Source organism: Accipiter gentilis, chromosome 18 (genome assembly GCF_929443795.1).
Source record: "Accipiter gentilis chromosome 18, bAccGen1.1, whole genome shotgun sequence".
In the NCBI taxonomy this organism is placed as follows: Eukaryota; Metazoa; Chordata; class Aves; order Accipitriformes; family Accipitridae; genus Astur; species Astur gentilis.
Genome location: NC_064897.1, coordinates 12854178 through 12879401, shown reverse-complemented (window position 1 = coordinate 12879401; position 25224 = coordinate 12854178). Strand labels below are relative to the sequence as shown.

Here is a 25224-nt window from a genome sequence, read left to right as displayed (position 1 = left end):
CCTCCACACCATCGCAAATAATGTCAGATATAAATGCTTGGCTCTGCTGTGTATAACCATAGTAACGAGTGATACAGCATAAAGATTGCATGGAAAAACAACTCTGTGATTTTGGAGTTTGTTGGTTTTTAATTAAGACAGACAGTGGAAAGTAGTACGATAGTGTGAATCGAACACTGTGCCAAGTCTTGCCACATATCTGATGAATGTCCTTAGAGATGCCACTCTCCCTCTGCACCACAGATTTTCCATCTGTAAAATGGCAACTGAGTCTCTGCTGTAAAGTACCTTGAGAAAAGATTGACATAAAAAGCTATATAAGGGGGTCGGTGGTACTATTAAGGCATGTTGCATATATTAATGCCCATGTTTAGGATTATTTGCAAAGTAGTCCTTACATTTATTTGTAAACTCTTGAGCGCTGGCTGAAAACTGAATTTTTAACACCCTTTTTTGACTTGCTAGTTGTGGGAATTGGAGTTTTCTATTCGTTTTCCTGTTTAGGGAATTCCGTCAGTTTGTGGTAGAACACTGGGTATTTCTGAGGTGGGAGGGAGGAGGTGATCCAGTTTTTTTCCATAACCTTGAGGAGGAACCTAGGCAGAAATGTTTGGTCTTGGGAACAGTCTTGGGGGGGGGGGGGGGGGGGGGGGCGGGGGATAAAAACAAAACACCTCACTTAAATTGTAGTAGGAGATGATCATAGCATTTCTTTGCTGATACTTGGAAATTATAGAAAAGGTGATGTAGGTATAGCAGTTCCACCACATGTCCTTCCCCACAAAATTCTACATAAAAAATGGTTCTACATAGGGATTTTCTTTCTCTGAAAGTTATGGTTGGCAGAAATATTACCCTTTCCTTTCTGCTAGCAGAAAACATCAGATGTATCTAACCTCTGCATTTAATAGTGATGTATGAGAAAAATATTGTGTTTAAAAATAATGCTGATGCGCATAGCCAAGGAGACATTCATGTTGGATTATTGGTAGGAATGTTTCCACTTGCAATACGTTTGACGTGTGTGTACGCTTTCACATCGGCAGCTCAGGAATAATCACTGAAGGAAAAGGACTATTTTGAGCTACTTATATTAATAGAGTGAATTTGGGAGGACTTGTATAACATTATGAAGTATCAAGAAGAGATTGGGATCATCACAGCTATGTCAGGAAGAGGCACGGGGGATAAGAGTCACACCCCTTGTTAACATGCAAAGTGCGTGAGCATTTCATTCTAACTCAGGCACAGTACGCTGAGGACATTGATGTCTTGCTGTTTCTGACTGATACATTTGAAATGGCGTACTTGTCAAGATAGGAGTCTTGATTCCTTTCACATCATGGAGAATTCATAGCAAGAGTAGGGTGGTAATGGGAGGTGCATTTGAAATTAAGTGTCCAATACTGTTAGCAGTGGGTAGTAATTTATAAGGACCTTAACAGTTTTCAGTCCTTTATGTATTTGCTGGGGTTCTGTCCTAAATAGTTGTTGGCCTGTTGGGAATTCATGTCTTAAATAATCTGTTGGGGAAGTGTAGACTTGTTGGACATTTAAGCCTGCTGTTCAAGATGGGGTAAGCAAAATGCTTACAGCTATATGTAGTTTGTCTACTTGGAATTAGACTATTTTTCAGAGGAGTGGTTATACTTGTGCTCTTGGTCAGTTGTGTATGTGATGGCCTTTTTACACATGGGTTAGGCATTTGAACTGGACATAGTTATAAAGCTGAATAATACATTTGCAAAAAAGATGCCAAACAGTGTGAAAGGTTAATTTGACATCATCTTAAAATAAAGATTTGTTCTTGCTTTGGTTTTATACAGAGATGTATTCTTAAAGAATTAAGATTCTTCTTTCCTCCCATACCAAAAAAATTTTGATCAAAACATTTTATGGTTTGGGTTGTTTTTGTTTGTTGTTTTTTTTCTAGTAAACTGAAAAAAAAAAAAAAAAGTCACTATCTGAGCTGGATGTTCAGTTTATGTCCCAGTACAGAAAATGATACAGCTTCTTGACACTTTGAAATTTTAAAAAGAAGATAGCTAATAGAACTGCATACACTGAGTACTTGTGTAAGTACTGTAGAGCAGTAACTGTTCTAAAAATATCATTATTTTTGTGGTACAGTTCCCTAAGTCAGCAGCTATTTTCTCCCTTAAAATTAGGGAAGCCACAGTTATTTTCCACAAAATGTGTGCCAGACAAAGTGATAACATACCAGCAAAACCTAATTGATGCCCATGACCATGAAAAGTTGTTTGCTTTCTTTAAAGGAGCTCATTATATGTTAAATTCAGCAGTATTGTGAATCACAAGCTGGTCAGCAATGTAATCTGGTACCATTTTTAAAGGTGGCTTTAGAAATCATCTGAATTTCAGGCTTGTTGACATCTGGAAGCTGTAGCGCTTGGAGAGCCACTGAATATTTTTCTTGTTGAATGTCCAGCCCTCCAGGAACTGAACATCCTATTTTTCAGACTCTGGCTTTATTTCTTCTTGTGCACATCTTTTCTAGGGGGTTAACTGGAATTTAGCTTAAAAAGTTTACCCTATGTTGTAAGTGCTTTTAAAATAGCAAAGAAATAGAGAAGTGTGGAAGAAAAAACACTTATACTCGCCAACCAGAAAACCCCCCAAACTAACCAAACAAAAAATAAAAAACACCAAACAAAACCCAAAAACCAAACCCAACACCACGAGGACCCCCCAAACCAAACCAAAACCCCAAAAAACAACAACAAAAAACCCCTGTCCTTGATTATTGTGAAATTATGTCCTAGATTTTTCTCTCAAAGACAAGATATAACTGTAAAATATCTGGACAGGGATTTGCTGAAATAAACCTGATAAACACCAGTACATACACTTGTCATTTTTTACTATTTTTAAATGAATGTGTTGTTGATGTTATAGCTTGTCATATATTCCTTTCCAGAGTAGAGAAGTTAACCACTGAAAATACACCACCTCGAGAGGCAAATAATATATCAAACCATCGGGTACTAATTAAGCCAGAGGCACAAAATAACCAGAAAAACAAGGAGGTGAACAAAAATGAGGAGAAGAAAGCTTTGGAAGCTGAAAAATACGGATTCCAGAAAGTTGGGCAAGATAAACCACTAACGAAAATTAACAGTGTAAAGCTAAATCCTTTGGGATCCGAATACAGGACTTTACCCATAAGCACGATTCATGCTGGACACTTTAGACCAGTTCATTTAAATGGGTCTGAGAATAAAGCTGTTGGTGTTGTCCTGGCAGACGCTGGAGATGGAGGTCAGCACAGTGTGGTCCAGTCACACATGGAGTCTGAACGAGTTATGCAGAGAACTAATTCAATGCTGCAGTTGGAACAGTGGATTAAAATACAAAGAGGAAAAGGACAAGAGGAGGAAACAAGAGGGTAAGTACTATGTAATTTATTTTTTTTTACTAGGCTTTCTAGCAAATACTAAGACATGTATCCTGGTGAGGTTCCTTTAGGTTTTGCTCTATATTACGTAAATATATAGTTCATTGTTCTCTGTAAGAAGTGCCTGGGTGACTGCTCAGAACAACGGATTTATTAAAGTTTTGCTTTTATTAACATTTGAGTGATTACTAATAGATTAAACTAGATTAAGAACTTAATAAATAAAAATGGCCAGAAACCCTTTTTGGGTGTTAGAAATTTCTCTATCCCAGAAGAGAGGTGTCATCAATCATAACAATTTTTTTTTTCCTCTTAAAATCTGTTCTTGAAATTGCCGTCTTCTGCATTTTTGTTCACAAATTCTTGTAATAATATTTTATTTAAAATTCTTTAAAAATATTCCAGGGATCTTTTAAACTTTAAACAAACTTTAATTGAAGAGAGAGAGAGAGAAGGTTTACCTAAGAGTAAGTCATAGAAATCTAACTAACTTGATGCTTAAAGCTTCTCTTCTCATGAAATTAAACATCTCCCAGTTCCAATATTGAGTTCCAATGCTTATTCATGAAGCTTTAAAATTATGTATGAATGATTGACAATATTGCATCTTGTGCCGACAGCAATTTCTCTGTCTGACAAAAGTGTAGGTACGTTGCTTCCAGGATGGCTTACAGACAAGCAGTTCTAGAAGTAAAATATAAAAGTTTTCAATATCACATTAGATAGGAAGTATGGAGATGCTATCACAGGAGGTATTTTGAAGAGCTGGAAATTAGGGAGTTTGTGTATGGATAGATGATAGAGCAGAGCTTAAGATAGAACCAAGTTCAGAAAATGTGGTTTCTGCAAATTTCAAAATATGGCGGTTGGGGGCTTTTCAGTTTTTGCCAAAACTTGAAAAATTTACATTAGTTTGACTTACAGTTGCCAATATTGGTTGAACATTTCCTCATTGCCATTAGTCCTTCATTAAATATAATTAGGAATTGTTCATGTGTTGTTTCATGAAACACTCCACATAAGCAGTTTGATGAAGTTTGAACTTGCAGTGCAGACAGCGACTTGCACACCCTGACATTTATTTTGTAATGCATGCTGCAGAATGAGAACTGAGAAGGCTCTTTGATGCAATTAGTGGGGTTTTTTTAAAGTGGACTGTAAAACTTGCAACAAAACAGTAAAAATTTGAATAGCTGTGCCATTTTTCAGTTGCAAACAAGTATAAAAACCCTAAAACTGATTTCATTGCGGGAATCAAATAGAGGGAAGTACTGTTAACAATATGTTACTAATTAACAAGATTTTATTCTTGACTATAGAGAACACTTGTTGCTTAAATAAGGGTGGCACTGATAGCACAAAGGGTATGCTTTCAAATGCAGTTCTACATAAAAGTGGCAAACTGAAAAGAATTTGCCTTGAGCTATCTTTTTTTGCTTTGTGTGGAAGTGGTCTTGAATAATGATCTAAATTTCTAATGTATAGTGATGTCTTTAGAATGTGGTTTCATTTAAATTTTAAATTTTACTTTTGTTCAGATTGCCAGTTTCTGGCTGGAGACAGAAATCTAAGTAGAATTGAAGTTGGTGAATGAGAGTAGCAAGAAGCTCCAGTTTATGTTAAAGCTTAAGGTTGGGGTGAGAGGCTAGTAAGGCTGTTTGTCATAAGTCCTGTTCAACTCATAACTTGAAGTTATGAGAAGAGTAGTCTTCACTTAATGGGGAAAAGTTGCTGACTTTTAACAAAGATGCTATGCATTGTATATGTCTCTCTGATGTGTTAGAGAAATCATGGAGAACAAAACTGAGTATCTCTGGTGTGTCAGACTGAAAAAAAAAATTAGTTCTTTAAGAATATTAAATTTTTAACAAACAGATTCAATTAAATAACTATATATAAAATAGGAGCTGTTAGCTGCCCTCAATATGGAATGAAAAGACTTCACTGTAAAGCTACTAATTTTTTAGAGGAACAGGCTGACCCCTTAGTAATTTGACTGCCTGCAAAATTGATGAGAATATGGCATTGTAGTTTTTTAATTCTTGAAGCTGTTATCTGCCATTTCTGTGGATCTAGACATCTAGTTTTGCAAGAGCCACACAAATAAAAGCAACTGATGCCTTGAGGAAGACAAACCCTTTTTTTAAAAAAAAAAAAACAAAAATATTTTTTAAATAAAAACTTTCCACTTCAGTATCATTTTATTTAATTTTGCACAAGTCAGCTACTAGTAAATGTTTTCACCAAAAGCGGTCCACTTGAGTGGTCTTTCTCAAATGTGAAAAAAATATTATAGAAGGGTTGCCTGGTACTAAGTGAGGTTTTTTGTTGCTGCTAACCCAGGATGTGAGACTCTGTCTCCCCACCTTGCCCATATAAGCTTCATCCTAAGAAATGCCTGCTGTACAGCACCAGGTTTCCATCTTCACTCTGCCACCCTTTGCTTGATTCACATGTGGAAGTTCTGTATTCTGGACCAGCCGGTATTTGCCTTCTTTAGGATGAAGGACTATTTTGAGGTTTCGATCTGAGGGTATTCATAACATTGCAGGACTGAGCCTCTAGAAGTTTAGCAGCAAGTTTGCTTTCCCAAATAGTCCAACCTGGACACTGGAACCAGTATTGCCACCCAACAGTAATCCTAGAAACAACCTCTAAAGGTGTCTATGAGGAGTCTATAAACTCACGTGGAAGCCTTTTTTTCACATGGGCACATTTGTAGGGAGCTTTTTACGATGGCAGTTGCAGAAATATTTTGCAACTTCACAGTGTGCGTGACTGCTTGACTGGCTGCAGCAGTCTCCCTTTGTGTGCGGGGCAGCCGTAAGCTGCAGTACTGTCTAAAGTTGTTCTTTGGATTCGACTAGAATGACGTTTTTGCAAGTATCAACAGGACATTGGTGAACCTGTTTTGATTTTATCAAATGATAAAACCAAGGCTTAATATTGAGGTGGTTGGCCTTTTTACAGTTTTCATGGTTTACCAATAGAAGTCGGATATGTTATCGTCTTAAATGTTCTACAACATAGGAATTGCATGCAGACTTTAAATTGCTATCTTTACGTAGTAAAAACTTCAGACAGCTTTTCATCAGGTTGTCTGGGATATTTAAAGGATCCAACAGGATTACACTGCCCATTTGATTAATAAAATGGGAGAGGAGCTTCAGTGAGTGAGGTGTATCTAGCTACCGGTTATCTTCATTGAAAACATCGGGCTTCCCCATACCCACTTGTGAACAGCTACAATAACATTTTCAAAGTTAGAAATTGAACCCCAAAGGGTCTCGGTTGTTTGTTTTTTTCAATATGGAGATGGAGAAAAGCACTTATCTTTAATGGTATGTTACATGAAGAAATTTAGAGGTATTTAAGCAGGTTTTACAGCAAAAGAATAGGATTTAGAGTCCATTTCCCCGTTTTATATTTTTTTTTGTGAGAATGGAAAGCTGTCCAATCTACAAAATGGAGATAATACTTCATTAATTCTTAGAAAGCTGCAGAAACTGTAGCAGATTGTGTACATAAAGCTCTTTATAGCAGTTTTCATCTCCAAAATGTTACAGGTGATCATAAATACTCAGCTTAACTATTTTCAGTGAAAAGTGGGTTTTACCATCATCAATTTCCTTGATAGTTATTCCATAAGCATCTAACATGCATAATGCTGGTTTACCTTGCCATTTGCCCTACATCTTTAATGTTTTTGTGGCACTGAAGTAATTCAAAACCATCTTCAGATTCTGGTGCCTCGTAGTGGCAGGGATTTTAGTTTGAATTAGTCTGTGATGTAGTTAGAAGCTGCTGCCCTCTGAGGGCTGAATCATGTCCAATTTGAGATCAGTTTTGTTGTCTGTGGGCAAGCATCTATCATAGATGTGATCAGTAGCAAAACGCTTTAAGAGGTGCTCATCTGAATTTTAGATAAGGGTTGAATGAATCAATGTTTATGACCTAGATTTTGTCCTCTGAGAAAGCAAGAAATGCTTTGTCATACTTAAGCATGCATTGATACGTGGTATGGAAAATTTTGCATTTCAACTAATGCTGAAAGTTGGTAAAAGACTGTAGCACTCCAGAATTTTAATGTGGCAACAAATTAAAGAATAAGCCTTTGAATTCATATCTGAGTTGAAAAGCAATACAATATTATTATAAAACAAAGATATTATTTTGCTATGTGTTTCACTTGAGTAGCTGATACGGAATGGCTTGTCCTTGACAATTGCAAAATGTAATTTCATTAGACAATTGCTGCTATTTTTCCTTGGTCTGCTGTTAAAAAAATATATTTTTATTTTTTTTTATGTCCATAGTAATTGCTCAAGATCTTCTTAGGGAAACAACAGGAGATTTTTTCACTTTTGAAAAACGGGCTTTTATGGAAACAGGATAGAACTTCAAAGCTTTCAAAACTCTGAACTGTCCAGCATATAGACAAGTTACAAGATTTGATCTAAACTTAACATTACTAAACTGTTCAACTGGTAAAAAGATGAAATATGGATTATATAATCAAGCAGCTAATCAGAGAGAGGATCGAGTTTCAGCTGCCGCAGTATATTCAATCAATATAGTTGATTCTTTAATTAATGGTTGTCTTGATTTTCTTGCATGTTTTTAAAATGATACTTGTAGTATTAAAAAAAAAGAGTTAACTAGATAAACCTAACAAGTACTGAAAAACTCTATTGCCATAATATTAATGCTGTCCCCTAATAAAAAGAAAATTTGTGTTTCAGCATAATCTCATATCAGACGTTACCAAGAAACATGCCAAGCCATCGACCTCAAGTTTTACCTCGTTACCCGGAAGGCTACAGAACACTGCCGAGAAACAGCAAAGCGCGGCCAGACAGCCTCTGCAGCGTAACGCCATCGGCTTACGACAGAGCCATGGGACCAGTTACAGCCGAAGAAAAACGGAGGTCGATGCGCGATGACACAATGTGGCAGCTCTATGAATGGCAGCAGCGTCAGTTTTACAATAAGCAAACAACTCTCACTAGACATAGTACTTTAAGTAGCCCAAAAACTATGATTAATATTTCTGATCAGACGATGCATTCAATTCCCACCTCACCTTCTCATGGTTCAATCGCTGGTTTCCAAGGTTATTCCCCACAGCGGACCTACAGATCAGAGGTGTCTTCACCGGTGCAAAGGGGAGATGTAACTATTGATCGCAGACACAGGACGCATCATACTAAGGTAAAAATAATTATTTTAATAGTTGAAAATCTTATTTACAAGGATTTTTAGTAGAAAGTATACAGTTACTCTAAAACTTATGTTGCACTGTATTTTATTATAATGAAAATTAAGTTAGATCACTGTTTTCATGGAGAAAGGTTTGATTTTAAAAAGCATTTAAAAATGTAAAGGTAGTAAAAAGGCATTTTTTTAATACACAAAGTGAAAACATGTTGTCCCAATACTTCTGTCCTTGATACTGTGTTTCTCTGAAGGAAAGAAATGGAGTCAATAGGCAAATGTTCATAATAGTTTGTTGTATGTACAGAAATCTTTCTCCTATCTTGTTTTAGCTGGAACTCTGAGGACTGAAAATCCCAGATTTCTTTCCACATGCTGTTTTCTATTCTTCAGCCACAAGTTTGCCTGCCTTGGGTTCCAGCAGAAAACTGAACATAGCGGTTTCTTTTGATGCCTTTGAATTATTAGGGAGATCACTAAAGATCAGAGTCTATTTGCACACAACCTTAGCACTTGACTGGTGTAACTTTGCTTGTCTTCATCAGTGAGGTGGAGACACAAAGAATTGTAAACGGGGTGCCGTATGTGCCTCTCCTATATCCATCATGCTTGTGTTATGCATGTTTTTTTAATGGATTGGAGGTAATTACATAAAAATTACTTTCAGTTGGATATAAAAGTAAAGTTTGTGTAAAATGCTCCTGAACATTATTCCTAAATCTTTATCTTGGGTGTCTTTATGTTTCTTGATGCAGGAAAAAAAATCTTTAACTACATCTTAAAGCAGCTTAAGTTTAAACAACTTACAGTTCATTACTAAGTCTTGGGTTTGGAAGTTTTTAGGTCCCTATCAACAAAAGAGTCGTTTTGACATCCTTTATGTCTCAACTGCACTGGAAGTTTAGTAGTCAGTACTTCTCACACATCTGAGAAATATCACTAGGGTCAGTGCTGCAAAGCATGTGCTTACTTGTCCTTTCAGCCGTGTTTTGCTTTCTGATATCTTTTTCTCCCTTGTGATAGACTTTATGCTAGCATTTCATTTCATATTTAGTGTCTTTTATACAAGACCTCTGTTTACCTTTGGTTTTTCATGCTATTTGGTTCATATTTTTTTAGTTACACAACTACCTTTTGCCATTAACTTAAAAACACAGACATGTTTTTAAGAGGGAGACTAGCTATTTCAAATCAGTAAGGTAAATTAAGATTTAAACCCCTCTATCTATATAGAGGTCTTAGTTTTTTAAACAGCTTTCAGTGATGGGTGAAAAATGAAAATTAGTGTTTACATGGGCTATCAGTAGGGCAACAGCTCTGAGGGAGGACTGCAAATTAAATGAATGCTGAAAGCTGGGATATTTCAAAAATTTAGTGCTAGGCTACTCAAGTGTCCTAGATAGTAGATCAGCAGAGAGCAGAACTGGCCAAAGCTGGCACAAATCATAGCAAATTTGTCATGAGCATGAAGTTGGCTTGACTTTTTTTTAGCATTTAATAGTTTTTCAGTTTTTTAGATAACTATGGATCATACTGTGCTATTTTGTTTTTGTACAGCATGTCTTTGTGCCCGACAGAAGGTCAATGCCAGCAGGTCTGAGTTTACAGCCTGTTACTCCTCAGAGTCTCCAAGGCAAAACAGTGAGTTGGATTTTTATTTGGTACATCAGGGTTCTTTTAAGATTAATGCTTTAAGTATGAAGAGGCAACACTGAAATTTTAATCTATTCAAAGGTTGTATTACATGTAGCCTTTATTTTAATTATCAGGGATTTTTAAAGCAAATAAAATATTCCTCTGTGGTTCCATTGAATTCTGACAATATTGTGTAGCTGCCGAGTCCAGATTTTCTTTGAGAAATTCAGATGATTTTTTTTTTTTAATCATCTTTGATCCATTACTGAAATTCCTGGGAGAAGGTAGAATACATCCCAGAACACTTATTTCTCCATTAATTTAGAAAATCCTAGAAGTATAGTTCACCTTTTTTTGGGAAAACTTGAGGATGCGAAAATTGCATTTGGTAAAATTGTGTCCTTTCTGACATCTCCCGTTTTACTGTGGTAGAGCTGAAATTCTCATTGAAGGTATTTCATCAAAGTAATATTGGTGAATACCATCCACCTTCCTAATTCAAAGATGACTCTTAGCCAAAAGCTAAGAGATAGTCCTAAACTTTTGTCATATCTTTAACAGTTTTTGTCTCCTTTCCATAATCTTTCTCTGTCCGTCGGAAATTACTGTTTGAGAGAGTTATGAATTAAGAATACAGATTTTGAATCATGCTGTGGGCAACAGCTCCCCAGTCCATCCTTCCACTGCCTCGACCCCTGTTTCTTGCACTTCCCAGCATGAATCCCTGGCACCTTCAGCAACTTAGGGGTTGGCCTTTGGTAGCTGGTGCCTTATCTCTTCACCCTGTCTTCGGCAGACACTTCTTTGGGTTCACGGCCCCATCAGCTCCCCTGGGCTGAAGCAGGGCTGATGAGCAGGGTAGGGGGCAAGGAGGTCCAAGCTTCTGCCTGTAGAAACCAGAAGTCCTGCCCACAGCACAAGCGTTGCAGGGGCCAGAGGAGGAAACCTGTAGGTAGCTCTTTAAACAAAATGTTGTGCTGTGGTTGTTGCAAGAGTCCCAAGAGCTGTATCAAAAGCACACCACTTACAGCAATGTCAAAAATGTTTGCGACAGTGTGAATGTCTAGAGAGGAGCAGGAATTACTGTTCGATGGGCTCCTCTATGGAAAAAAGTTTGCTTGCAAACGTTGCATTTAAGTACCATTAAAGAGTTGATTCCTAATGCACTAAAATCGGGCTTTTGCAGAACATACTGAGAAGAGTTTTGATCTTGAAAAAGTGATTCACTGTTCCTTTTGTTTGAAGATGCTACTTTTAATTCTCTTATTTCTAAAAATGTTTTCTCGTGCTTTGAAATGATGTTAATTTTCAGACTGAAAGAATTGTCACTGATTTCTGGAGAGAACTCGAAAATGTCTTGTATAGCAGTCTAGATTTTTACGCTTACTCTCTGAAATTAAGTATTTCAAATCCAGGTATTGAAAGAATACTGTAAGAGGAAGATTGGCCATTAGACGATTTGGCTTTGGTGTTGGTTTTGACAACTGAAGCTATGTGGCGATCCCTTGCTCCCTCTTGTGGGTTACTTTGGTATGAGCTCACAATGGTGCCAGTACCACGCTTAGTCTCGGGGATTTTTCTTCTTTATTCTAAGAAACTGGTATTCTTTTTTCAGTAATTTAATATGTGGTTCTCTGGAGCTTTTTTCTTTACTCTGCTTTGGGGAAATTCTGTGACTGTGGGAAAGAGCAAGTGGGGTTTTAGGGGTTTTTTTGTGTTTGGGTTTGTTTTGGGTTTTTTAACTCACAGAACTTGTGGGGACATCAAAATGCTGGGTGAATATTTAACTTTTTATAAGGTTAACTTCTGGAGAAGTGTAAGAAACAGAAGCAAACAGGAACATAAAAAAAATATGTGTTAATGGGTTTGTTTTCTTTAAAGTATTGCTAATAGAAGTGGCTCCCAGGAATGGTTCAGGTAGTTTCCCAAACTGACCTAAACTGATCTGTGTGGAATTACCTGACAAATACCCATTTGAGTGTGACTTTTATTTCCATTATATATATATAACCTTGGACTTTAAATACTATTCTTCATCCCTTCCTAAGGCCATATTGTACATCTTAGTCATAAAAGTCAAGCAATAAATTAACTGATAGCCTCAGACCTGTGGAAGGTGGGATGTAAAATTATTTTTGTCACGCTTGGGCAGTTTTATTTTGTGAAAGGTGATTGTTTCTGTTGTAGTTCGGTTATCGTGGGGGTTTTTATTATTTTTACTCTTAATTTTGGCCATCCTTTCACCAAGCTTAAATGGCTGTCCATGTACAGGTACTGATATCCTAAGGGCTGGAATTATCTCCCCCTTTACTTAAGTCAATATCATCAGTTTGATATGCATGTCAGAAAAAGTTTGAGGGCTGCACAGACTTTCTCCTGCAAAATCCTCACTTGTTTTTGTCCTTTATACAGAATGTTCCACTTCTACAGCATTTGCAGTATCAATTGTTTTGAGTAGTTAGAAGTTAACCCTTCGTTATATATTTGAAAGTGGTCAATTTGGGGAAGAATGGTGTATCTTTTGTTGTATCACTATAGAAAGTTTTTGTAAGAAAGATACTAAGAACCCTTAATTTAATTAAGTGTTGTTTAGGATACCAATTAACCTTTTTTCTACTCTTTGGCTTCGCACACTGCACTCCTTCAGCCAGAGGAGCTCACGCTGCTGCTAATAAAGCTGAGACGGCAGCAAGCTGAACTGAGTAGTATCCGGGAACACACACTAGCACAGCTCATGCAACTAAAACTTGAGGCCAGCAGCCCAAAGGTCAGCTATAAAGCAATGTGTGTCATGTACCATTCTCACTAACTTGTAGTCATTCATTAATCAAAGTTTGCATTGTACCGTTAGTGCAAAATTTTCTGACTGCTATGGGAGTAGAATAGAGTAACACTGGTTGTGTATGTGATGTTTTGCTATTAACCCTTTGAGGCCTTACTCATAGCTTTTTGATATTAGCTAAGTCAAAATTACATAGGAACAATTCAAACTATATGGTCGTTAAGTTAAAAGTTAAAGGTTTTTTACCTATTGTTATAATCAAAATCAGTGGTGATAGATCATGAGATTAATTTATTGTTTATACTGCCTCATATCAGATACAATCTTACTTGTAATCTGTGTAGAAAAATCAGGACATGTTTAAAACACAGATTTATCAAAGGGTTTATAGTTCTCTGTGTAGTAGAAATTTACGTTAGCTTACTGTATTTTATATGTAAAGCCAAATTGTAATGTAGTAGTTTGTAGTCTGATTCATGGCAAACTTTCATCAATTCTGTTTTGGGATCAGAACTTGTTAACACTTCACCAAAAAAAGCAGATAAAAGCAGCATTATATTTCTACATAAAGCAGAAAGATCACTGTCTAGTTTACATCTTTTAAAGCTCTTTTCATACGTTCTGCACTTTCTGTCCCTTTCCTTTTTCTCCCTGACTGCTGCCTGCTAGAATGAGATTCTTTCACATCACCTTCAAAGGAATGCCATATATTTGGATCATCAGGTGGGATTTGCAATTTTCTTGTGTGTTTACATTTCTTAATGCTTTTTGCCTGCTCCTATCAAGCTGGAAATATTTGGGGAGAAGGATTTTCAGTGCTTTTTATCAAATTGGATATTTAATACACACCCTTTTTAAGTAGCACAGAATATCTTAATCAGTTACAAATTTGACCTGTAATGGAAAAAAAAATAATCTCAATTTAAAATTTGTCAGAATACCGTAGCCACCCACCAATTAATTTTTCTGTTCCTCATTTCCTTCTTTTAATAACACTAACTGTAGTATTGTATCATCTTTAACCGGAGGTGTAATATATTTCCAAGCTCATATGACACACATGCAATTTATAGAAACTTCTGATAATTTTAGTTTTCTGAATTAAGAAGAATTAGATGTTTCTACAGGACACTAAGTGAAAGGGAGGTCAAACAGGAAAAAATGTTTTAAGCAAATCATAGCATGGGTCATTACTTTTTCTCCTTTTACTCAGTTATTTCTTAAAGGTTTAAAAGATTTTACTTCTTTACAATTTCTGATAACTTATGGAGTGAGGGTACGATTCTGACTTCACTAACATAATTGATTGCCAAGCGAAGAATTGTGATATCACATACCTCTTTTTATGGGTTTGTTGCATGATCAAAAGGGATTTCTGTACAAGTTATGTGTGAGAAGTTTTTAAATGGGAAATTTTTGCTGGCACTTATAAAAGACAGTCATAAGTGCTTAGAAGAAACATAAGCAACTACATGTCCATTAGTTAAAGATATGAAAATCAATACAGCTTTTTCTTTTTCTAATATTCTGTCTTCTAATGAACTTTATCAGCCTTACCCTTAAAACGAACTGTTCTTGGAACTTTTATGTCCTACCTGTTCCTGTAATAGGATTTCAGTGAGTTACTAAGAGCCACACACTCAGGCAGAGACATCCACACAGGTGCACTTAGTTCACCCAGTGACTTTATTTTCCTATTATCTCTTGAAAACAAGGTGTGAATTGTGACAAATTCAGTTAGATGCCAATGCATTTCTAAACATCTCTGTCTTAAGGGGCTGCAGGAGGTCCAAAACAGTAGGGAAAAACTGCTTGCTAAATTAGGCCAAAATATTTCATCCAACTCAAATATTTCCAGTTTATAATGTTTTGGAATAAGGGAGTAATTCTGTCTTCAACAGTGTAATTCTTTGCCAAGAAAAGATAACTGTCTATGTGAAGTGTAAAACTGTGTACCATGCTGTTGCTTGATTAGCCAAGCTTGTGAGTTTAATAGACAGGATTGAACAGAAAGAATTGCCTATATATAACATGCAAAGTGGTAAGAAGGATTTTCTTTTTACTTGCATCAGATAAAATTTAGAAATGTGATGTGATAAACATTAATTTAGGAAAGCGTCTAAATCTTACAAATGTGCCATAATTACCCCTACCAGAGATACAAGAAATCACTGCACTTCTTACAGTAAGAAATCATTAACAAGTCTAAAATATATTACCTTAATTACAAAATCATGGAAGAGCAGGTTGGAATACTTGTCCCAGTTTCTGATCAGTTTTTCTTTTTTTCCCCTTGTCTTAATATAATCCTGCAACCTACCTGTATGAAATAAATACCCCTGAGACTCCCTTTGCTCTGAGTACCACTGCTTCTAGGGGTGGTATCTCATTATATCTTTTTATTACTTTGTCCATTATCAGTTTTCTTTTATGTTGGGAAGAAAAAAATCAAAGATTTTTTAGTCTAGTTGAGACCTTTCTTCCTCGTTATCCACAACTGTGACCAGCTTGCATAATCACTTGCCCTCTTTGAATTTTAAATGTCCAGTGTACTTAAATAAGGTATTTCCGCTTGTATTAATCCCTGAAAAGTCTCAAAACCTGCTTTGCCTAAAGCATGTGGTGGAACTCCAGTCCTGTTATCTTCAACTCTCACCTTCTTGGTCGCAAAGAATCCAGTACCGTGCATAACAATAATTAGTAAGTTTGTACCAAGGTTGCACAGGTGAATTTTTCAGGCAGACTAAAGTTCATGTGTAGGGAGGGCAACTTTTATGCTGTTGCAGTAAGTTGGTGTCTACTGGGTAGGTGGCTTTCTTATCAAGACTGAAGAATATCCCATAGCCTTTTTTAAATCATACTTTGGTTTTGTACTGCTGTTTCCTGTTGAGATGCTTAGAAATTCTTATGTTACACTTCTTGATGTTTTTGTGTTACACTTTCAGAATTTTTGTTGTTGTTGTTGGAGTCCAGAGGTAGGGAAGAAAAGATTGAAGAGACTTGACACACTTACATGCAACCATATGATTTCTTTGATGTCTTATGGCCCAAAGAATGATTGTCCAGCATCCTTTTTTTTAAAGTGAGGTTGTGAACCACTCTGCTGGCTCAAGGTTCATAGAGAGGTGGAAGAGAGACTCATCTGCCTTTTAGGAAGTAGTTCCTGCAACACAGTTAGCAACCCTAGCCAATGATGATTTGTTTGCCAACGTGGGATGGCAATGAGGGCACATATAACCTCAGTCTTCTGCATTATCAAATTTTAAGGGATGACTTATTGTGTATTACTAAATCCGAGCCAGCAGTCTCCTTAATGCATTTGTACCCAGTAAGTACAATAACAGGAATGAAAAGTAGGAATTTTTTTCAAATAAAAGCTAGACACGCTTTTTTCTCCATTGTAAATAAAGCCGGGGCAGGAGGTCCCACTTGTTGAACCTTTCTGTTACTATGGAGAATTCCAGCAAACCAGTCTTTTAGTACACTTCTGAATTTTATGTTCATAGTAAAACTTTTCTTTGGTTGAAAAACCCTTTTCTACGGAGCTCAAGCTATGTATGTAAAACTCTCCATGCGTGTTGTCATAGTGATTTCAGCATATCCCAAGTTGGTTTGTTACAGTAGAAGCTCTACTAAATTTCATTTAGTCTTGGAGCTTTTTTCCCCATTTGTTGAAATGGCTATTTATGTAAATAGTTTAGGTGTTAAGTAGTTCATATACTTCTGCTGGTACTTTCATTTTTAATTTCTTTCACTTTTCAAAGGGTGCATAAAAATAAACAGAACTTGAACAAGAAGTTGTCAAATAAAGAAATAAAGGAGTGCAGGTCCCACAGCCAACATCCATACTGTCTTGGTGTTTCGCTTCAGTTTTTTCCTCTTCACCACCCTCTTTCAGAGATGCTGAAGGTGGTTCTGAATGTAGTAAATTAGGGGAGGCCGGAATAGCACAAGGGGGTTTGGATAGAGCTGACAGATATCATGTATTATATCTGGTATCTTGTGTTTCAGCCTAGAATTCTATGTCCTATATTGGCAAAATACAGGATACTGCTCTTACTTGTATTTTTCAGGTTATCTGGAAAAGGTAGATTGAGCTGACCCAGCCACCACTGTTGTTCTTTCTGCTGCTTTTTTTTCCCTTTTACCTCCCCAGAGGAAGAAGGGAGGCTCAAGGACAGGGGCTCTGTAGGGTGAAAAAAAGTCTGCGCTGCAGGCAGCATTGATGTGAAAAGGCAGCAGGAAGGAAAAGTGCTTTTTCCTTCTTTTTTTGGACAGAAGATTAAAGAGCAGAGGACAGGTGGGAGAAAAGCTTGGTCAGGTCCTATTGCCACTGCTCTTACCATCAGGAAGCTTGAGAGGAAATGGGTAAAACTGCCAATCTGAGTCTTTTGTCACCCAAAACATATGGTCTTATCAGTGAAGTCAACTGTCCTGGTAGGGAGCCGCTGTTCCAGCTGATCGCTGCCACCAGAACAGCACATACTGAAATGTCATCTGTATATAGGGTGTTATCAAACACAGAAGAGAATTTAGGAAAAGGAAGGAAGAGAAAAATTGTCAATAGTTTGGCTTTACAAGTTTAAAACACAAAATACCCGCTCAGGTACTCACTTGTAAATAATGTAGCTGTTCATATAGAGCATATGTCAAGGTGGTATTTTTTTCGTTGCTTCCAACTGGAAAATGCTTTTATATACTACATTAGTAAAGAAAAAAACCCAAAGATGAAGCATCACTTCTGGGAAGAAAGTGTTATTTACTAGAAGTAGAAAGTTATAAAGCCAGAACTGATGGATTTTCCTTGGCTTTACTGCTGTGTTGCTGTGTGGCATCAGGCAGTTCACACTTCAGTTTGCTTATAAAAATCTTAATTCCAGTTTTTGTGACTTCTTTAAGTGGAGAGACTCTATAATGCTATTAGTATTATACATAGGATCTAAAAGGCATCCTTTACTGTACAAATATTTTTTTTTTTTTGGAAGTGAGAGAAAATCAAGGCTTATTTCTGTTGTGAACAAGCAAATATTTTTCCTTGAGCTATTTATTCAATGTGAATAGTGTCCAACTTCAGTTTGAGCGTAGACTCCTGATAATACTTTAAGAACACAAAATAGGTATCCTCTTCACCTTTTAGAGCATGGGACTTGCCATTGTGTACAGCGTAGCTCTAGTTTACTTTGACAGTTCTTCAGTATGCATTGCCTTGCATGTGTGCTAGCTTTAGTTAATGGAAGGTTTGTGACAGATACATATTCCCTCAAGAACTTAACTTCTCAATAGTTAAATCTCAGTATTATTTGGAAACGTTATTTCCTAAATGGACAAAAAGCTTGCTATATTTGACTGCTACAAAGGCTCTTTGGTTGGCATTACTTTACCAATTATCTGTTTTTTTCATCTTTGTTCCATAAGGGCTTAAGGAACTGGAGCTTTTCTGGAAATAACTGGCCTTTGCAGTGTTAGATAAGCACAGTTAAGCACCAATGGTAGTAAAAATATTGGAAGAAGTCCTATAAATCAAAGTTGGGGCTGGCTGGAGGACAAAACATTACTTAGGAACATCTTCTGCGGAAATCCACTTTTCTTCTATTCTAATCTGGATAAGAACAATCTTTTTACAGTTACACAGAAATTAATTCCGGTGTCTGTTATCAGTCAGAAAGGAAAAATTTGAAATTCTGTAAAAAAGAATTAGCCAAACAGCCTAAAGCTGTTGAAATCCTCCTAATAAAAATGCATCCAAACCAGTATACTCCTAATAAAATATTTCAGCTTCAAAGCAGTTTTTCCTTTACAAATATTTCAGTTGGCTGTAGTTTGATTGCTTGGCTTTGGACCTTATTGTTGATCTTACTATTGAGCTATCTTTTGGTATCACCCTGTGCTCCCGCTCTCTGGACAAAATTTTAATGTAAAGGGAGAACAACTTCTTGTGTCAGTTCTCGTTTTCTGTTTATGTATACTGTAGATGATGGTGCCAATGGGAGAGGTTGCTCGTTTGTTTTTTTTTTCCTGCCTTGAACAAACAGACCATCATAAGCTTGCCTTCTTAAGATAAGGTACTATTTATTGGGTGATGAACTTATCAGCTTATCAGACTTTAGTATGTATAAAACAACAACAACAACAAAAAGGTCCTCTATCTGTAACAAGAAAAATGTGACTCCTATAAGGAGAAGAAAAAAATACTTCTCCAAATGTACAAGTTAAGTTTTTTCCTAAGTAATTAGGGGCAAGAAATTCCAAAAGGCATCAAAAACTCAGGCTTTCTGTTGCATTTCAATCTGTGAGACAAAAACTTCCCATGCAAATTCATGGTGAGTCCATATATATACATGAAGACAGAGTGAAAGATCATAAATATTCATACACACACTTCCTTCCTGTGTAACCATACTTGAAACAGGTATTGCTAAAGTTTCCTAAAAATTTCAATAGGTCCTAAAGCTTCCAACATAAATAGGAGGGGGATTGTGCGTTAAGTGACTTTTCAGTTTCCTTTGGAGAGGAAAACTATCTGTTTTCATAACTTTTTCCTTACTGTCAGGGAAGTCTCCTTTTTAAACCCCAAAATCCCATACTATTTTCTGTGTTGCAATTTTCAAATGTATAATCAAATTAAATATTTTCAAATGTAATAATCAAAGTATCTGGTTTTGACATTTGCACACACATCAATAAATACTAATCATTATAGAAAATGTCTGACCAGTTCTGAAAGAGTTTCACACCCATATATGAGGGTGGATAAATGCAATGGGTAATGATTCAAAGTTCCTAAGTATATAAATCAGTGCAGTATATAAAGGCATTTTGTGATACGTGAACATAAGTCTAAACCTCGCTTCAATATTAAGAAGCTGGGAAAGCTTATATCTTCTTAATGTACATTGAGTTATTAAATCTATAATTTGAAAGGTTTTCTGGTAAAGGTTTGCATGTTCCTATTGCACAATCCAATAATACCTTTCATTTCAATATCATGCAAAGTTGGGCTTATTTTAAGCATTTTTATTTTTAAAAAGGGAGAGTGTTGGTGAATAAATGTTACATTGGTTTTGAGCATTTATGTGGTTTTGTTACATTTTTTTGATATTACTAAACTTTTCAGATGTTGATATTACTGAATGATGGAATATATAAAAAGCATGGGATAAAATGTAATCTACTGCATTATTAGAAAAAATTAAAGTAGAGGCTATATTTTACAGTGTCGTCTTTCAAATCTAGCCATGCTGTAAACTGATGTTTGCTGTATGCTCCTCCTGATTTGAAATAGATGAAAGAGAATGAACCTTTAATCACCATGGTTCACACTATGATTGAGAACTCGGCGCTAAGACCGCAACTGTACCAGCAAGTAAGGTCTTGGATAGTGAATGAAATTGCTTTATCATCTGCGAAAATTTTCCTTAGTGACAGTTTTGGTTGTTCCTCAGATTTATTCATAACATTGGTGTTCTCTTATTTGCTTTGGAAAACCACAAGTCATCCATGCTTTATAAAATGCTGCAATATCGTTAGCATGGCTTTTGCTGCGTTTTTGTTGTTAAGTATTAAATGTACACTTTGAATAACTTTTTCTGTCTAGACGATTTAATTAGTTGATGTTTTATGCAGGTGTCCAGTAAATTCATAAAACTTCCAATAAGCTTCCAACATTTGTCTTAGCATGATTCTCTGCAATTAGTGTTCAAAGGTGCTTCTTTCTTTTGACCACTACAAAAGCATGTGAGTGGTGTTTACCTGGTCATTTCTGGCAATTTTGTTTTGTTCTAGGAAGTGGATTTACAAGTTTTTGTTTGCACCTACCAAGCCTTTAGCCACTGAAGAAAGGAAGGATCAAATTTACTTTGATCTGGGGACTGTAAATCCAAAAGGCAGTGTCCGTTCATAAAGTCACAGCAGACTTAACCGTGCACACTTAGAGTATCTAGTGATGGTTGTAAATGGTAAGATGGAAGAAGAATCAGAAATGTGAATGGAAATATTGTCTGTGAGTTGAGACCTGCATTAACTTATGAGCATGGCCAATACGTATCTGTTGGCACTGCAGTGTCTTAGAGATACTGGGCCTTAACTGAATAGCTCCTGTCACATCAGGGACTTTTTAAGAAGTTTCTAGCCTCAACTGCAACAAAGATGTTGTTCTTACTTAAATGACTATGATATTTTGCAGCAGATGAGGTGTGCGATTCTGGCTGCCCGTCAAAAGGGAATATATGACCAGTTCCCTTGCACTTGCATTTATGCCCTTGTGAGCCAAACAACATATAAAGGTTGCACAGTTTGAAGAAAAGTAGATGTTCTGCCATGTAACACAGTCATTTATTAGTGATTAATGCTTTGCTGTGTTTCTAAAATATGCTGCAGCTTAATTTCGTGTTTCATTTTTTTGGAAGTCAACTCCACATTGTAGACTTGCTTGTGATCCAGAAAAGTTGCCAGAAAAATCTCAGCTTTCCAAAGGAAGTTGGGTTGTGAGTGACTTTGATTTCAGGATCATCCAATTTGTGCCCCTATGTGCACAATAGGAGCTTTAACATGCAACCTGAAGGAACTATTTAGGAGAGGAATGAGAGAAGTAAGGTGTCCTCAAGCCCTAAATGAAAGTGAGCTTTGTCCTTTTCTTTTCTTTTTTTTTTTTTTTTTTTAAGAAGCCTAGCTGTTATGATTTTTTAAAAGCAAGTCAATTTTCTGTAATGAGTATGTAAGACAAGTAAGTCAACATACATATAATGAACAGAGGTGTTTTGGATGTGTCAGGGTAAACTAGCTCAGCTTCTAATGTTAATATAGACACATCTGAGGCATGGCTGTGCCTGGGCTAGTCTGCCTGCTTATTGAGGGATACCAGTAAATTTCAGAGCACTGTCTTGACAAAGCTATGCTGTCAGCTAAGGTATCGCTACACAGCACTGCCTTCACCTTGTAGACATACCTGCTGCTTCATACTTGACACTGAATAAGCACCTTTTTTGACATTCTTGTCAAAGAAACAGTGAATCTAGCAGGTCATGAAGATGGAATAACCTTTTGTCACTAGAGATGTGATCTCTTCAGGTCAGAGTGTTTGTGACAAGTTGGCAGGCTTGTGCAGAAAAACCCATATATTGCATAAACTGGAGAACAGCAAGACCTTCTGCTTTCATGGGTAAAGTCTCCTCCACAAAATACTGCATTAACCAACTGCTGGGAAAGGATAAAAATACACTCAAAATTTCACTGCTTAAATAGTCTTCTAAACTTCTGAGATGTAAAACTAACCTGTTTAAAATTCTGGCAACTTATTTAAAGTTTAAACAACACACAAGTTTTTTATTTAAATAAAATAAATTGGGTTTACCAATCATCTTTCCCACTGCAGTTTTAAAGAAATGTAAACAATTGGGAGAAGCCTCTGTGTAAGCGACTGAAACCTGTTTTGTTGTCAAGATGATAAACTAGTTTGTGATGACTGTAACCATTCTTGTGGGTAGAGAAAAGGATCTTTCTTTGCTTCAGTTTATTCAGTTCAGTTTTATGACTGAGCTCATTTAGAGTTAAGCAAAGGAAAGCAAGAAACACTTGTGTTTAATTAAAAATTAAGGTGTCTTCCTTCCTGTTTGTAATGATTAATGGTTCTTTAGTAAAATAGCTAAAATATATACTATTTTAAATATGCTATTTATAAGACATTTTTGTTTGAGATTTCTTACATCTTCACAGTTATTTAAATCACATTGACTTACATCAGTCTGCTCCATGGACTGTACTGTGAATTTACAAGTATAAGCCAGGGCAATGATTCCATATGTAGAGACAAGAAAAGTTGAGGCTTTTTACAGCCTGGACTCATTTCTACTTTGGGGGTTTTTTTCTTTCTTTCTAATACTAGGTGAGGAATGTTAATCTTGTTTTCTAAAGCAGTATATACCGATTTTAAAAAGTAGAATTATCCTCTGTTCTTCTTATGTGTGTGTGTTCCCTAAAGGGGGGGAAAAATGAAAATCTGAGTGCAACAAGCTAACACCTAGGTCTTTGCTTGGCTAATTATTCTTAATATATTAAAAACCTATAAAAATAGTCCTTGATTATTTTTTTTTTTCTCCTATAAGGATAGGGAGATCTTGTTTACGGCATACCTTAATATTATCATCATCATCACCATCATCATTATTATTGTTATTATTATAGCAGCTGCAAACATTTAAACTGTTATGCATGTTAGATTTTGAGATTTGTAGGTAGAAATATTTTTAAGGTTTTGTTATGAACACGAGATGATTGTATTTGAGCTAAATATCTTGTATTTCCAATTTGTATTTGAAATGTTATCTGTCACATTATGCAAAATTAGAGGAGAATCTTGTGGGGTAAATGCTCATTTGACCTGCTTCCTGATAGTAAGAAGTACTTTAAAAAAGAAAAAAAAAAAAAAGAGCCTTTGGAAGTCTGACTTTAACATTGTGCTCCCCACAAAACGTCCTAGATTGTCCCGTTTTAATTTCCTAAGTGCAGTAACCTTGCAGAGACGCTTAGTGTGCTCTCAGGGTGTGAAATTTCCTGCCATATATTTATTGAATCAAAATGGTTAGCAGAATCTGAAAATAGCTTATAAGGTAATGAAATAATACTGTCACTTAGTTTTTAATATTGACTGCTTAAATAGGGTTAACCCCTCATGTCTCAAGAGAGATATTTGTCTAATCTGCTTTTATTTGGGAAGAAATTTCCGTCTAAGGACATCTTACATTGTGTCCTTTGTGGTGGGTTTATCCACTTCTGTGATTCAGCTGGTACTGGCGTTTGACGGAGATGGGGACTGTACAGTATGACTGTAAAGTAGACGACAAATTATTTCGAACATAAGATGGCAATTCAATTAAGGTCACTTTACCTTTTCACATGTCAGAGGTTTGGCCACCCTCTGCACGTGCAGTTTGCCTTTCAAAAATGGTAAGTTCTATTTGTAGGTATTCAGGGTGCGGCTCCTTAATGTCTGGGAGCTGTACGGTGTATTTCACCGTAGTAAGAGGAATGGACTTTTTTATGTTTGAGTAGGCAAATGTTGAGGAAAAGTGTAGAAGTCAGCAGCAAGTCATGTCATTGATTCAGTAGGTGGCACTCTTTCTCTGAAATTAACATCCTGGTGAAGTGTTTGTAGGAATGGTTTGGCGAGAGAGGCATTTTGTTGAATGTGACATAAAATACATTTCGATAACTTGATCGTTGGAGCTCTTATAATGCATTTGCCAAGGTTATGAGCTTGTTAACCTTGCTTGTAATGTGTAATCGCATTTTGTCTACTGCAATTCCTCTCATAATTCCAGTAGGATGTGATAGCATTCTGCACTTTTTGCCTTAAGCTGATTTATAGATGTGCTATGGAAAAAGAAGCTGCTGTTTTGTCAGAGATGGATTAAGTGTTTCATACTATTTTTAGGGTTTTTGCACTAAGTCTACGTAAAATGTTGCAGTAGAGATATTGAAATGAATTGGTGCTCCAGCAGTGTCTTTTCTGGGAAACTAGTACCGCTGACAAAAGCAAGAAGTTGGCAGCAATTTTAAAAGTGTGATAGGATTTTAATAAGAAGAATTAGCACGTGCATAGTCTTCTTTGAAAATGTGGTTTTGTTTTCTGAATACTTAAGATATATTCCTTTTTAGGAGGCAGGCAAGGATAAGGATTCTGAATTGGCAAGCTGTTTTCAACTTGGCTATAATTAAGGCTGAAATGCCAAAAAAAATCAATGTCTTTTTTAAAAAATTAAAACAGTGTAAAAAATACTGCCTTGAAAAACTAATGTTACATTTTTCCAGGCAAGCTATACAAAATGCTAAGCAGTGTCTTGGGAAGATGTATTTTTCTAATAGGGAATAATCTTTCTTTTGTAAAATCTTCCTGTTGTGAAATATAACTAGGTTTTCTCTGTAAGTTAAAGACATTTGGCCATGTTTATGAGTTTGGTTTTTTTTTTTAAATATTTCCATTCCTCATTTTTCTCTCATTGCGATAAAATCGACAGTTAAAAAACACAACTCTACAATAGTAAGAGTTTAAATAGATATCTTAATTTTTGTGACATTCATGAGGTGCAAAAGTGCTGTGGCTTTTTTCATATTCCAACACTCATTTTCATAAAATGTCCATTTCAAAGAAAGTTACTGTGTGGTTTTAATACACTATACATAC

At 36.1% G+C, this 25224-nt stretch overlaps 1 protein-coding gene across 15 annotated transcripts in view; it reads left to right on the top strand.

The window, feature by feature from the left end:
• Positions 1 to 25224, top strand: part of PLEKHA5 (pleckstrin homology domain containing A5) — a 172915-nt gene that overhangs the window by 124823 nt on the left and 22868 nt on the right. For 7 of the 15 annotated variants that reach the window (XM_049821686.1, XM_049821689.1, XM_049821683.1 and 4 more), the window contains 6 exons: positions 2939 to 3406; positions 8158 to 8626; positions 10187 to 10270; positions 12912 to 13031; positions 13716 to 13769; positions 20329 to 20409. In XM_049821686.1, coding sequence (XP_049677643.1) covers positions 2939 to 3406; positions 8158 to 8626; positions 10187 to 10270; positions 12912 to 13031; positions 13716 to 13769; positions 20329 to 20409 — 1276 coding nt within the window. Of the gene's footprint in view, positions 1 to 2938; positions 3407 to 8157; positions 8627 to 10186; positions 10271 to 12911; positions 13032 to 13715; positions 13770 to 20328; positions 20410 to 25224 lie in introns of those variants that run through there. The other 8 variants (XM_049821691.1, XM_049821684.1, XM_049821692.1 and 5 more) reach the window with 5 other exon arrangements.